The sequence below is a fragment of the Strongylocentrotus purpuratus genome, unplaced genomic scaffold (genome assembly GCF_000002235.5).
Source record: "Strongylocentrotus purpuratus isolate Spur 01 unplaced genomic scaffold, Spur_5.0 spur5_contig_836, whole genome shotgun sequence".
Lineage (NCBI taxonomy): Eukaryota > Metazoa > Echinodermata > Echinoidea > Camarodonta > Strongylocentrotidae > Strongylocentrotus > Strongylocentrotus purpuratus.
The window spans coordinates 757792-772967 of record NW_022145542.1 but is presented as its reverse complement, the minus strand read 5'-3'; the positions used below and the strand labels follow the sequence as shown (position 1 = coordinate 772967).

At 36.5% G+C, this 15176-nt stretch overlaps 1 protein-coding gene across 1 annotated transcript; it reads right to left on the bottom strand.

Moving 5' to 3' along the window:
• Positions 1 to 288: 288 nt before the first annotated feature.
• Positions 289 to 14480, bottom strand: LOC575001 (U4/U6 small nuclear ribonucleoprotein Prp3). The gene is made up of 12 exons (XM_030985619.1): positions 14130 to 14480; positions 13510 to 13697; positions 12627 to 12850; positions 12222 to 12312; positions 11374 to 11565; positions 10316 to 10417; positions 8920 to 9079; positions 7032 to 7172; positions 6206 to 6305; positions 5422 to 5654; positions 4754 to 4834; positions 289 to 3869 (listed from the first exon to the last, which is right to left on the bottom strand). Exons 1-12 carry the CDS (start codon positions 14272 to 14274, stop codon positions 3664 to 3666), a joined length of 1863 nt encoding a protein of 620 aa, XP_030841479.1. The 5' UTR covers positions 14275 to 14480; the 3' UTR covers positions 289 to 3663.
• Between the last annotated feature and the right edge of the window lie 696 nt (positions 14481 to 15176).

Genomic DNA, 15176 nt, shown 5'->3' with positions numbered 1-15176 from the left:
TGAAAGAAAGTGTCACAGAGAGAAAGAGAGAGAGAATTAAAATAAATTGAAAGAGACAACACTAAAGATACATGCAAAGAGAAAGAGATTGAATGAAAAAGGATAAAAGAAAAAGATAAAGAGATGGAAAGATAGATACATAAGGTGACATAATATGGCTGAAGAAGAAAGAAGAACAGGAGCATATATAAGATATACATGTAATGATATCATAATGAGAAAAGGCCCGATATACTTTCATGAGGAAGGCAATAAAACAATGATCTCACAATTTGTTATTTCAGATGGTATTTACAAGTTTTATTTTGATCCTCCTTTCACATAAGAGATATTTTGGAACTTTGCATACAAACATATCAAAGCAAAATTACAAAACATAAGTATCATATCCAAACAGAAACTCTAGCAAATGTTAGGGCTGTACTCTTTATGACAAACATTCCTCCAGTGCTCTGTACAATCATAAAAAAAAAACATGGATAAGATGAGACTGTTGTCACAATAAAAAGTAAAAATTTTAATCTTCGCATACACTACTATCAAATGGGATAAAATATGTGCAGCTTATGTATAAAGGAGGGTAAGGTATGCTGCTTGACATTGTAGTGTTTCTTCTCGTTTTTACACTGAATAGAACTGAACACATGTCCTAGAATAATCAATTTAGTTCTAAGAATGATCTAAATAAAAATACAATTGTACATTTCAAATGATGTCATAACAATCTGTTAGAAAAACCCTGAAAGAGTGAAGTTGGATTTACTACCCTTTTCTTCACATATCAAGTAATTAGAAATCAACAGATAACAAATCTGACATTTTGCTTGTTTGTAAACTCGCGTAATGATGCAATATCTTGACAAATTCATAACAAGAATAATCTGCCAAAATAAGAAGAACCCATAAAATTTAAATAAGGACTCTTTCTAAAGGTGCTGATCCAGAGTGGGAAAGGCCTACAGAACTACATTGCTGTATAGATCCATAAGTATACCACACATTAGTGGGCAGCAAGATAGAAGGAAGCATGCTATCTTTGTTTCCTACAGGTTGCCCCAACCAAAAAACAACCAGAAGAGCAATCAAAGAATAAAACAGAAGATAATGCATGCATCATCCTGGTTCTATATCGTTAATACATTTGTAATCGGCATACACATTTTGTTTACATCATCACAATGATGATACCTACCTTACACGTTGTATTGATGGGTTGAGTTAGGAGAGATGAGATCATTTGATTCCAACTGGAGAAACAAAATCAAAACAAAAACACTTCAAGGCATACCTGATTTCTTTATGTCATGTACATTGCTACAAGAATCGGGGCAAGCACCTGGGTATATATTTCAAAGCATCTCAAATTTCCAGCTTCATTACTCCATAAACGATTTTGATGTCTTACACAAATGTTGTAGCAGATGGTACTAGACTATTGTCAAAAATACCATATTAGGAGCAAGACCAAGTTTATCAAAGCAATGCCCATTTCCAGGAAAGCCTTTTAAACCTTGATTTGAAAAATCAAACAAAACTGCTCTTACTGCTTCACATCACTTCTTTGTTGTATGCTTACAAGCTTAAATTGGTTCAGAGAAACACTATTAACCTATTAGCATACATTTGAGGATAAATGTTTGTACGATCCACAATATTGCTACAGTTGTTAAACCAATTATGATATACATGTCTTTAAGATATTAAAAAAAAAAAAAAAAAATCAATATTTCCTCTCTGGTGTAATCTTGCCACAATTCCAAAGTAATGTACAATCACATCTTGCACTACATGTTTTACAGTTGTATGTATTAAAAGAGAGTACTCCTCCATTTTTTAAAATCTGTTGTAATGCACCTTGACACCTACTCCCATTAGTGACATAAATCGCTTGAACTAGTTTCCATATACATTGTACTTGATCAGGGCGTTTACAACCAAAATTATTGACCAACCATCCCCCCCCCCCCCCCCCCCCCCCAACAAAAAAGAAGAAGATAACAATATCTTATCAACTTTGCATGTTGTCGTTTCAGATGAATATATGTAAAAATATATACATATAATATATATATATATACATGTATGTATATAATCAATGAAAAAAGCAACATTTGGAATAATCATGGTTGTTAAGTTGATACTTTACGCTTAGAGAGAAAGGGGAAAGGAATTACTATCATTGTCAACTGATATTTAAGTAAGCTAAAGTACCTTTTTTGAATTTGCATCATTCATTCCAGGAAAAGAAGTATAAAAATCTTGCCATATAGACAAAACAAAACATCACATGGGTATTTACCAGACAAGTCTGATCATTACAAATATGCTCTTCCCTTCAAATGAAAAACATCAATCGAAAGGAAGAGCCTGATGATAAGATAAAAGAAATAAGGAACATGTTTTCTGTAAAAATCACTTGTTTTTTCAACACAAAAAGGTATTCTACCCTTTCTGTTCATCAACTCATACATCTGTTTGTGGGTCAGTAACATTCTAACCCATGGTATAAGTACACCAAAATTATAAGCTTAGTAATTCTTCAAACTTTTTCTTTTTTAATCAGCTTGCTCTGGTTTTGATCTTATCAAGAATTCTAAAAGGTTTGAAAGATCAACACCTTAAAACCAAAAGACCACAGACATGCAATACAGCACCACCTTCATTGATGCAGACATAGAAAATGTCCAAAACATTAACATGGATAACATACTTAGACTTGACTTAATAGCAGATAAGACTCGTTACCAGAGGAGTGTCGGCTTTATCCTGTGGCCTGCCTGCCTCAACTGCTGTAGATTCATATATCTCCATTGGCTTGAGAGATAGAAACAGAAACAGCAATAAAGCATGAAAGTACCTTTGCTCTAAGATACAATGAAACACAATCTCAAAATGGGATCACATCGTCTCTGGATAACTTTCATCCTTTCATGGAACACTACTTCAACTTTTGGATTTTTTAGAGTGGAACAAAACAAGAAATCAATAATGTTCAGACAATCCAATGTTCAACCGAAATTCCTTTTTTTGACCTACCAATTTATGAAGGTCAAAGGTGAAAGTAGATTGCACTGATAATAAAGTAATTTTGTGGCTTTCACCATAAATAAAATCATCTTATCAGTAGTAGTACCAATAACCAAGCTTGCATTATTGGTGAGAAGTTTATGTGATCTGACATTTTGAAATTGTGTGTTCCTTAGCTGATTTTGAAGGCATACCATATTAGATTTTAATATTTTTTGTTTGCATTCCCTTGTTTGAATTCATAATATGTGCAATGATTCATTTGACTATTTTGCCTATGCAAAGCAAATCAAATCAGTTTCCAATAGCATGTGATATAAGAAACTCAAGCGAAATTACATTTTAAAAGAAACATTCAGTTACATAGCAATCAAAGAGTAAATCTCGATTGATTTGCCATTATCTAGTAGAAGATGTACTTGCTAGTGAGTAAGAAGATGCTCTCATTCCTACCTCACAGGAAAATATTCATGCTTGCTCTTTTCATAAGTTTACTTTTAAAAAACTTAAAGCTTTAGAGCAAAAAAAAGGCTTCATAAAACAATTAAAAACTTCAAAAAATAACATTCACATTTGAAAAGAGACAAAAATACCGACATTTTGCTTTGATGACTGATTTTTACAAACTGTTGTCGATCATGTGTCTGTAGAATCCAGGACGCTCTGACTGTGAACAAGGCCCCAGTAGTGTTCCACGTTGTGCTTCTTAAACTGTTCTCTGGCCATCGCTTCGGTTGGGCACAGCTTGAAGTGAAGGTCACTGAAGTTGCGTTGTTTGATCATCCCTGACCACATCAGCTGACAGTGGTTGGACTTGACCGCTTCGTCTCCAGAGTCATCATCTGAACGGAAGACATACATTTCCATAGAAACTCCCATGTATATATTCTATCATTGAAACACTATTAGTTCATTAAAGTAGTCACCCAAATAATCAAAAGTGTTTTGAATTGATGCAGAATTCATATCAATGCAAAGGGGAAGCCTTACTGATCAAATATAACAACTTCCCTCTTCAAAATATTTTTTTGGGCTGCAGTAATCATCTCTCAAAAATGTTAATTTTGAGATCCAGATTTTCTGCCTTCAGCGGTCCTCCGTATAGCGTCAAGATTCGTGATGTCACATGCGAGACTCAGCTAGCCAAAAAATTGCATTTTACGCCTATCCATGATATCTACCGTATATGATTTTTCAGCAAATTATTCATGTTTTTCAAGAGAAAATCTTTCCATTCATATATAATTTGTCCAAAATTTTCAGTTATCGTGAATTTTCTTGGGGTGACTACTTAAACACTACCTCTGAAGCAATACTACAATTGAAGTAGCCCAAGAATAACATAACTGGTGATCAAAAATTTATAACATCTTTTCATTTGAATTTGTCATACTTCATAAATGCAATTATTGTCAAAGAGTTTGTGAAAACTGGGCTATCCTTGATGGTTCAAACTCCTTCTGAGCCTTTTTTAGACAACAATCCTAAATGAATGTTGGCATAAAACATCTTGCAGAGACTTTACATCATACTGTAACTATCTCTTAAACTTTGCCACTCATGCCACAAAAGGAGTAAAATACTGATAAGTAGTTATCTCAAAAGAACTAAAACTTTTACACTTCAACAGCACATCAGTTACTCAATCGAAACATCTCCCATTGCTTAACAGAAGGGAGGGAGGGGGGGGGGGCGAAATATACTTAAATGTGCTTCTCAAACTCACCATCATGTTTGCTCCTTTTATCCTCCCCCCATTTGATCCTGTGCAACATCAACCGCTGGAATTTTTTCTGCTGCTTTGGTCCTGAAAAATAGAACACAGTACATAGTTATGCTACGGTCACAAAGGTTTGTACGAACGATAATTTTGTACGAATCTCCCTGTTTTTCCATTGTCTTCCCGAATTTCCATTGTCTGAAAATCGTACGTGCGGCGTTCGTAGCAGTTCATAATGGCATTTGTGACCGAGGCTTTAGCAAAAATATTGACAATTTCATGTGCGGTCAGATTACAGAAGGTTTTCAATCTCTGCAATGTATGAGATCCGATAGATATTCAATTCACTTCAAACCAATGAATATATTTCCTGCACAAAAACAAAAAGTACATATCATGAAATAAATATTTAGGTTATCTAGGAAGGGGGCGAAAATCCCTAAAAGCATGAAGCTAATATGAATATCAGGGCTTGAATAATAGCAAACCAGTGTTTCTTTTTTAAATGATTATTCCTAAAATTGTACTTAACCTTGGTAAAAGTTGTATTTGGGTGTTATACACAACTAAAATTCTACCCTGGATCCTCACTTGTCAACAAATCCTTTATTCGAAAACTGATCCTCTTATCTTTCTTCCATTTAAATACTCTTCAGATTTGGATGAATACTTACCCCCTTCTACCACAACACAATTCATATCCTTGTGGACCACAGCTATGCCCGTCATCTGAAGCTGCTTGGCGTTGGCTTCGACCTTGAAGCGTTTAGCTGGGTTGTTGAGGTTCAATACCCGGTACACATTCACGGTGACGCCCGTCGAGGTGTCCTCTCTCATCTTGCGTTCCTTCTTCTCCTTCCGTTGCTCTGTAGTCAGCTTCCGCGCTGCATTTGTTTCCTCATGTGTCCTAGCGAACAGAGAAGAGACATCAAGTTATCAGCAATAAAACAAAAAAGAAGTACTGGTTGCTGTTATTGAAGCTCTGATATGAGTGGGGTAATAGTATATCTTTAAACGCTTAGAGACATCATAGATGTATTAAGGGCTATATAAAAGCAAAATGTTATTATTATTATTATTATACCCAAGTGCATTAAAACGAATTTCATCTATCATGCCAGATTCCTTTGAATTTTGCATTTCAAGATTGGTTCATTAAAATTCTCGTCAGCTTTTGCACGAGACTGTTTTCGTCTTGTAGTTTGCTTTAGTAGGACCATTGAATCCAAGTCTTAAAGTAAAGATTTTAAAGCCTGTCTGAACTAGTTTGTCCAGGAGGGATTGATAGTTGGTTATCTCATCAACTCGGCTCTCAATTAACATAAGAAAAAGAGGATCATGGGGGGGGATCAACAGGTACCACGTAGGCATTGTTTTCTATATAGAGGGAGCAAGTAGCTACAAGTAGTTCAGTGGGGATTCGAACTCCACTATCCGATGAATGAATCAAGTCCATACCTTTGTCTTTTCTCCATCTGTGCCCTGACATGTGCTTCTACTTTAGTAGGATCCTGGACAGCCTCTGTACCCAATACTCTCATCAGGTTTGCCATGCGTACTGTGCAAGATAAAAAGAAAAAACATATCTCTAGAGTTACAAGACAAATACTGTACACAATTTAAAGCCTATCTGCACTAGTTAGGCCAGGAGGGATTAGACCTCCCTGCATGGTCACTAACAGGTAGTTATCTCATCAAATAAGCTCTCAATTAACATAAGAAAAAGGGGACCATGGGGGACCAACGGTTACCAATTAGAAATTGACTGCTACATAGAGGGTGCAAGTAGCTATAAGTAGTGCAGTGGGGCTTTAAAAAAATACCAGAAAGAACAAAATTGATGTCCAACAGAATAGAGTTATTATTCTAACTTTTACCCTCCTTGTAGGGGTACTTAGTACTCACTGATTGACAGTGAACAATAACTTTGCAAACTTTGTTTAATGATTATTTCTAAAGAATGATGAAGGATAAGCTATTGTCTAATCATCTGGTTGACCTATAGGGAATTTCCCTTATCTGTTCATGTGGAGACTGTATCTACAAAATGACAAATAGTATGTCAACTGTAGATATCATACTCATCTAGCAACAACAAAAGAACAACCATAATGTAATGGTGACAACAAAATTCAAGTATGTGATAATGCTCCATCTTGTATTGCTTTATTATTTTATCATTTTTTCCTTATGTTGTACTCTTGATGGATTTATACTGTTATTCTGTCATAATTGTATTCTGTTTTGTATATTTTATTGGAATTTAATTAAATTGAAGTATTACCTTTTGGTTCTGGTGGTGGTTCAAGGCCCATTCTAATCTTTTCTGTCGTTTCTTTTAATGCTTCTCTCCTCCTCTGTCTCCTCAGTTTCTTCATCTCCTTCTTTGTCAGATAAATAGGAAGCTCAACATCTTTCTTCTCAGCTGTACATTAATGAAACAAACATGAGGTTTATCATTTGCCTGAGAACTATAGGTTTACAAGTCATTTACTTCCAAGTTCTTAACTAAATCATCACCTCTCCATATTTTAAAGGGATATCTTAAAGGAATATTTTCTTTTATATTGGTGGATAAATGACAGTCCACCTGAAACGGTCAATATAATCGTACAGAAGATTATTGCACAGTATTTTATCTTGTTTAGTCACTTCTAGTATCATCTGAAAAGTGGACTACATGTAGCTACTTTATCAACATGGTAAAGCTTCATTTTTTTTTGGAGATCTGCAATTATTAATGCCATATTCATCTTGTCTCAACAAAGGTACAATACATCACATGAATTATTTTACATAGTATTATGTATTATTATTTGCATTGGAAACCAGTACTATTCGTGCATCTTAGACTTTGTGCAAAAGTACCCTGATGACCATCCAATATTTTTCTTTGGGGTGCGTGAACGCATTTTATAAATGCGCCTAGGCTAGGACAGTAGATGTATGCGCACAGCCATTACCAAATGCTTGGGTAAGGGCAAAATATATTTTGCTCCCTTTTTTTAATGTTGAAGTTGATACAAAAACACATGGGTTGAGGTACTAGATTTTTATATAATTGTTGATAATACTGAATAGGTTTTGCTTAATTGATAAAAAAGGGTACATTACATTCGCTATGAAAATATTTCACTTGTCATGCTGACTCTTGGTATATTCCCATCAATTCATGGGATATATGTGTATTCCATTCAATGTTACCTTATATAGCTTGGGGTTCAATATAAACAAAACAACTCATGTCTATTTCTTTAACAACAGACTAGGTGGTATCTCTCTAAACTTGTTATTTTGCAGGTACTAGAACGAGACTAAAACTAGATGGAATTTTGACTGCGTGCAGTCGAAAATAATGCCTCCGCCATAGAGCAATTTAAACAAGTTTGGAGTTTAAATCTCCAGTGGTTCTTGAGATATCATGATAACAATCTCAATGTATGGAATTTCATAAGTTGACCTCTGTGACCCTTGACCTTTGACCTACGTGCTCCAAAATCTAATCAGATTGTCTTCCTATGGTGATACACACTATCATTAAGTTTGAAGTTTAAATCTCCAGTGGTTCTTGAGATATTATGATAACAATCTCAATGTATGGAATTTCATAAGTTGACCTCTGTGACCCTTGACCTTTGACCTACGTGCTCCAAAATCTAATCAGATCGTCTTCCTATGGTGATACATACTATCCTTAAGTTTGAAGTTTTTAAATCTCCAGTGGTTCTTGAGATATCATGATAACAATCTCAATGTATGGAATTTCATAAGTTGACCTCTGTGACCCTTGACCTTTGACATACGTGCTCCAAAATCTAATCAGATCGTCTTCCTATGGTGATACATACTATCCTTAAGTTTGAAGTTTAAATCTCAAATGGTTCTTGAGATATCGCGCTAACAAACTCAATACAAGGAATTTCATAAGTTGACCTCTGTGACCTGTGACCTTTGACCTACGTACTCCAAAATCTAATCAGATCGTCTTCCTATGGTGAAAAATACTATTCCCGAGTCTTAAGTTTAAATCTTAAATGGTTCTTGAGATATTGTGATAACGGTCAAACGGGACGGACGTACGGACGGACATACAGACGGACGGACAACCCGAAAACATGATGCCTCCGGCACCACCTTCGGTGGCGGAGGCATAACAAGTGACGCTATCTTACCTGGAGGTTCGATTTGAATGGGATGCTCTACCAAATTAGTGATGCCTACTAATTTATCTGTTCCACTAGCCTGAGTGGTACCTTTGCTCACATCTGCATATGTCTCTGTAGGAAGGATGAAACTATCCCACCATTCAACACCCGGTATTTCATTCTCTTTCTAAATGGAGGGAGGAGGAGATAAACAGAGAATGTATTTTTTAAGGATTTTTAAGGACAGACAACTATCATATGAAAGAATTAGCAAGTAATACAGTAGGGCAACAAACGAGTAAAAAATTTAAACAAGGGTTTCTCAAAGTTTTTCCTTTATGGTCCCGATGTGATTTCCATAAAAGCTAAAAGTTATTACAAAAATTATTACGTCAAAAAAGTAGAATAAAATGCTATTAATTCCTGGAAAGCCGGACACGATTCACAATATTACTTAATTTTGTTTCAGACTCAGAAAATCTACTCCTAAAACTTACAGTAATGACACTTTTAATTCTGAAGAAAATGAGACTAATGTTAGGTTTATATCTGATTTAAGGGGAATCGTCACACTAAAAAAAGAAGAAAAAGGAAAAGAACAAAAGCCTTCTGGGCAGTCCGGATTGACATGCATTGCATTCCCGATGCATGGTCCAAAAATGTACAGGGATATACAGTGTTACTACCAATACAGCAAAGAAACAATAACTTAATTTTAAACAGATTCATTTAATGAACACAAGTTAATATTCTTTTTTGTTTTAAAGTATATAACTTCAATTGCAGGGGCAGTGCGAAAACATCAGTCTGTGCCTGATAATGATTCAAAGCATTCAAAGGAAGACCTTGTAATATTTTCTGCATCTTTAACTCTTTAGAGTTGAGAGTTGTTTGATATAGCTACTAAGGCTGCGACGAGTACTCGCACAGTTGACAACTACTCGAGTACGATTTTGTCGTACTCGAATACACGGCCGGCATTTTTTTTTTTTTTTGCTGATTTTTTTTTCTCTACCTGGCAGTATGCGGGCCGGCCGAAGCTCACCTGTGCCCGGATAAGCACCGGCAGGGTACCGTGAGTAAAATTGTTTCCCAGCTCAATCATACATGGGTGTCACTGTCAACTCACCACTCAGAAACTAGGACCAAACTAGCTGCCAATGTCCAGATTTCTGTTTGAACTTGGAGGATAATTTGTCTGTCATCTTTAGTTTTTAAAACAACATAGTTATTATTATTTGTGAGAAGTTCACAAGCACAAATCGGCGCCTTCAATTGCAACTTGCAGTAAAATAGTGTGGGTTATCGTAGCCGGAGTATTCGAGTAGTCGCCTGAAAGCCTGGGAGTGTACTCGAGTACCTCATTACACGGTTATGCACAGCCTTCATAGCTACAGATCTGATTTTGTCTAATTGTTCTTACCAATTCTCTCTTGGGTGTGATCAAGGCTAGTTTGGTTGCTGATGTGATTCCAGTCTTCTTAGCTGCCTGAGAGATCTCATTCTGAAGCTTCTCTAGTTGTGACTGGAATAGATTGCAAAGGGAAATACCATGAGTCAATGTAAGAAGCATACATGTATATAGGTGTGCATAGTAGAAATGCCATATTTGAAAAATATTGTAGCTCATATTCTATTTAAATTTACAACCAGTGCTGGGGCTAATAAGTAAGGTATACAATTGAGTTTACCAAAAGTACATTTAAGCGACTGGAAATTTGTGAAGTTTGGTTCCTGAGAAGGATGCTATGAATTTCATGGACAGAAAGAGTTTCAAATAATGAGGTATTTGCCATGGCAGGAACAAGACGAAAGCTTCTGAATAATATAAGAGGTCGACAGCTGAGCTTCTTGGGTCATGTTATTCGAAATAATGGTTTGGAAAAATTTTCACTGACTGGAAGAATTGAGGGGAGGAGGAGTAGGGGTAGAAGGAGGATTATGTGGATGGGTATAGAATATGGGACAGAAAGTTGTGGCAGTCCATGGTCGCCAACGTCTCAGGACATGGCACATAAAGAAGAAGACATTTAATTAGACCAAGGTTTTTCCTTTGTTGACCATGACTGACAGGTACACCTAGAATCAGGTTTAGCCATATCAGAAGAATTTTTTTTCGAGAGTTTGCGATAAAAAGACTGTTTGAGTGTTTTCATTCAGATAAACCAAATGCTCCAACAGGTAGATATGTGCCCAAGCAAGACCAATGATAGATATTTTTTCATGCTTTCAAAGACATTCGCATGAAAAATGATGGTATGCCAGCAAGAGTTTAATAACCCATGTATTTTTTAATCATAATGATTTCTCCAGCTGTCTTGTCCATTTTTCCCTCTCATTACACAGCTTCCTTTCAAGAATCAATTTAGCATTTCATACCTTTCACTTCCTGGGGACTTCCCCCTGATATTGACCCAATCAGAATTCAGTAGAGTATACAGACTCCATTCTACGAAAAAACAAAAATTGAGGCAAACCCACCTTTGCCCTTATCCTCTGTGCAACCTGTTCAAATTTGCCCTGGTCATGAAACTTGAATGACTTTCTGTTCCCTCTACCGACTACAGGCACTACCCGTGGGTCAAAGAACTTGTTAGAGTCTGCAGAGAGGTCCTGTGGTTTCTCCTGCTGATTGACCTTGAATTCTTCTCTCCGTTTGGCTCGGATGTTTGCCTAAATATAAATTGGAGAAGGAAAATGGTATTAGAAGTGAATACCTAAAAAGTAAAACACATGAAAATGTTCGTTTATAATAATTTTTGTAGTCTACGAAATGTTGATCATTGCAAACGTACTGACAGGTTAGAATAGTTTGGCAGGAATCCTTAAGTACTGCAGCAATTTAGATCATTTGTTTACCATCATAGGCACATGGCTTGAAAAGAATACATCAGCATGTAAAGCCTTCATATTTCTCTTCTTCAGAGTACAATTATGGCATTAAAATTGTTTAAACACTACATAAGCTCTTGCAGGTACATTAACTTACTAAAGTCACTATCTATCACTTATCAATGACCCAATCCAGAAGTAAATCAGAATTAACAAATCATGAAGAATTGCAGTGAATCACACAAAGTTTCCTAAACACAATGTCTTCTCTATTGTATACATCTCCATAAAATGCAAGGTCTTGTTTTTTTTCTGCATGAAAACTAAATTGAAAGACATCCTCACATCTTCCTCTTATTCCAAACTCTCTCTGTGCATTTTCTCTGTTTTATTTGACAAGGAGATAACATACATATTATCAATATTAATTTGATCTTATATTTAAGTGAAACATATCAAAGATAAAATGCAAAGTTACTTCAGCATCTACCGTATACCTTAATCGTTGGTCTGTGTTGAGGCAGTATGATAACACGTCCCGATTTATCAATTGTTCTTCCTTGTTCATCCAGAATCAAAGGCGCTGGTCTGGGGCAAAAAAAAGATAAATAACATATCAGGCTTCACATAAAAACCTTACACTTACGTGGATAAAGGATCCAAAAATGTTTCATTCCTTTGGACTTATCAATCAATTATTCACATTTAGCTTTGAGGAAAAGATAAACAAAGGTTTATTCTAAAGGATTGAGAAACCGTTTTATTCCTCTGGACTTATCAATCATTCATAAGCTTTAAAAAAAAGATAAACAACAACAATGGCATCAACACTAACAACAGCAAATAGAGTTACATTTGGAAGATAAAAGACTCGACTGATGAATAGTAGAATGTTTTCTCACTTTGTAAGAACAGAAGGGGGTGATTTCATATCGTTGATATCTTCCTTAGTAGCTGGTACTTTAGGTATCGCAGGTGCTTGGGGAATCCCAGGCATGGGTGGTAGCTTCAGACCTCCTAACCCAGCACTCATCATGGTTGCCTGTATGCGGGCTTGAATCTCAGCTGCTTTTTTGGCCTTCTCCAGGGCATCATTCCTCAAGGCCTCTGGCTGACTCTTGGCAAACTGGGGTCAGAGGGAGAAATATTTCAGTCAATTTGTACCGATAAGGATACATTTAGGGGGGACTGATAAGTAAGTACACCAGCTAATTATAAATTGTGAGTGCTTCGTATTAAGAAAATATAACCCAATATATCCCAAAAATTATGTTCTCCTAGGCATTTGGGGCCAGTTTCTCAAAACAGTAATAAGTCTAAGATCACTGACGACCCATTAAAACATGTTCTTATATACAGGAGTTTTAATGGCCTAAACACAAACATACATTTACAAAGCCCATGAAAATGTGCAACTGTTGTAATTCGATGCCTTAAACTATGGAGGCTAATAAGGCAACTTTATCATTACATCTGTAATCTCAATCTTAAGAATTCAGCTGCACTTGATTTAGTATTAACGTTTATGCTTCCTAATGCTCATTGTTAAATTACCCAAATCCTCCAGCGGTGCAAATTTACTTTAGTCATTGCACATTGGCAGCTGTTCGGATTTTGCTTGAGAATCAATTATATCTGGTCATATGCAATTTGTGCTTTAATACCTCTCTTTAAGGGCTGTCTAACAATGGGCTATCTCTGTTTTGTTTATTTGTTCAATGTTTCATTAACTGTAATTAACAGCGAAATAGTAATTATGGTGAATGCACCATCTTTCCTTTTTACCTTGACTCCATTCTCCTCTTCACCTGGGAAGTGAGAGAGTTTGGATCGTTTCTTGTGTCCCTCGTAACAATCATCCTCTTTGGTGGTTCTCTTGGAAGCTCTATTTCCTACTTGAAAACCTGCTACATCAACAAAAAGAGTCTCCACAAACCTCTCAGCAGAATCTTCCAGCAAGGGTTTTAACATATCTAAAGTGAGCAAACAAACAAGAAATGAGAAAACTTATGCATGATAAAATATTTATATAGAATCATAATTATAATTTATATCAAACTTTGATAAGGAGGATCTATCTTGCCATTCTTGGTTAGATAGATCCAACTTAAATTTACTTTCTAGATTAAGCTACACCCACTGTTACAATAACAAAATAATTATCGACAACACCCTTCATATTCATCCCCATCTAGCAATCCCCTAAACATAAATTTACAGTCTAGATGACGTTATTCCTTCGTGAAAATAGAAATTAGAATCTGTGATGTTTCCAACAGACGAAGTCTAAGTAACAAAGCCAAAGCCCCAAGTACTAATGAAATGATTAAAACTTAGTCTTAGGTGAGTTAGGTCTAGACTAGATCTACATCACAAATATTTTACAAAATGGAGCTCTTCCTTACCGACAGTTTTTGTCTTGGACATTCTCTGGCCAATGCAATTAACAGCAGCAATAACCACACTTGGTTCATTGATTCCAAGCACTTTTAAAACTGATGACTGCACGACTGGCCGCAGCTCGTCTAAATCTCTCTTAGACAATGCCATTTTTAAAGTTTGACTTCCCAACAGTGCTCCGAGTGACGTTTGATTTTCAGAATCCTCAATTCAATTTTTCCAACAAAATATTATATTAGTGGGACCGATATGTAGAAACGGTACCACTGCGGCGAAGTCTGTTCTTTTGTTTCACCAAAAACTCCATAAACTACAGGACAGCAATCACATGAAAATATCGTACAAGCACTGCATCCCCGATTTAAACGAGACAGCTTCCAAGCTCCGAAAGATTACACGCGAGATCCCGAAAGTTTTTGGACAAATCATTAACGTTGTCTAGAACCTAGTTGAATGATCGTCCCATTCTCAATTCGCCTCCTCGCTCCTAGCACAAATTTTTTTTTTGCGAACGAGTTGTCGATGTCGGCAGGGGCCAGGGGTTCCTAAAACCTTTTAAGCAGGGAGCTGCGACTTTTACAGATCCCTGGTGTAACCATGCCCAGTGGCGGATCCAGGGGGGGGGGGGGGGGGGGGGGGGGGGGGGGGGGGGGGGGGGGGGGGATGTGTATTTTTACATTTTTTAACGTAAATTTTACCTTTCTTTGGTGGGTTATCCTTTCTTTCTTTCTTTCGTGGGTTATCCTGTTCAAGCTGACTTTTTTTGATCTGTTATTATTGTATATTGTTGTATGTTGGAAGCTTGTCGAATAAAAATCAATCAATCAATCAATCAATCGATGGCACCCGGCCGCCCCCCCTAGCGCTCATACACATACGCAATTTGTCAAATTTTTGAAGGCCCCCCAAAAAAATTAGTGCTCACAACCCCCCCCCCCCCCCCCCCCCCCCCCCCCCCCCCCCCCCCCACTGAGTGAAATAATGGCTGGCACGATTTTCATATTTCAGCACACTAAATTTAGTGATTTCAAATTTGGGCCCTCACCCCTAAG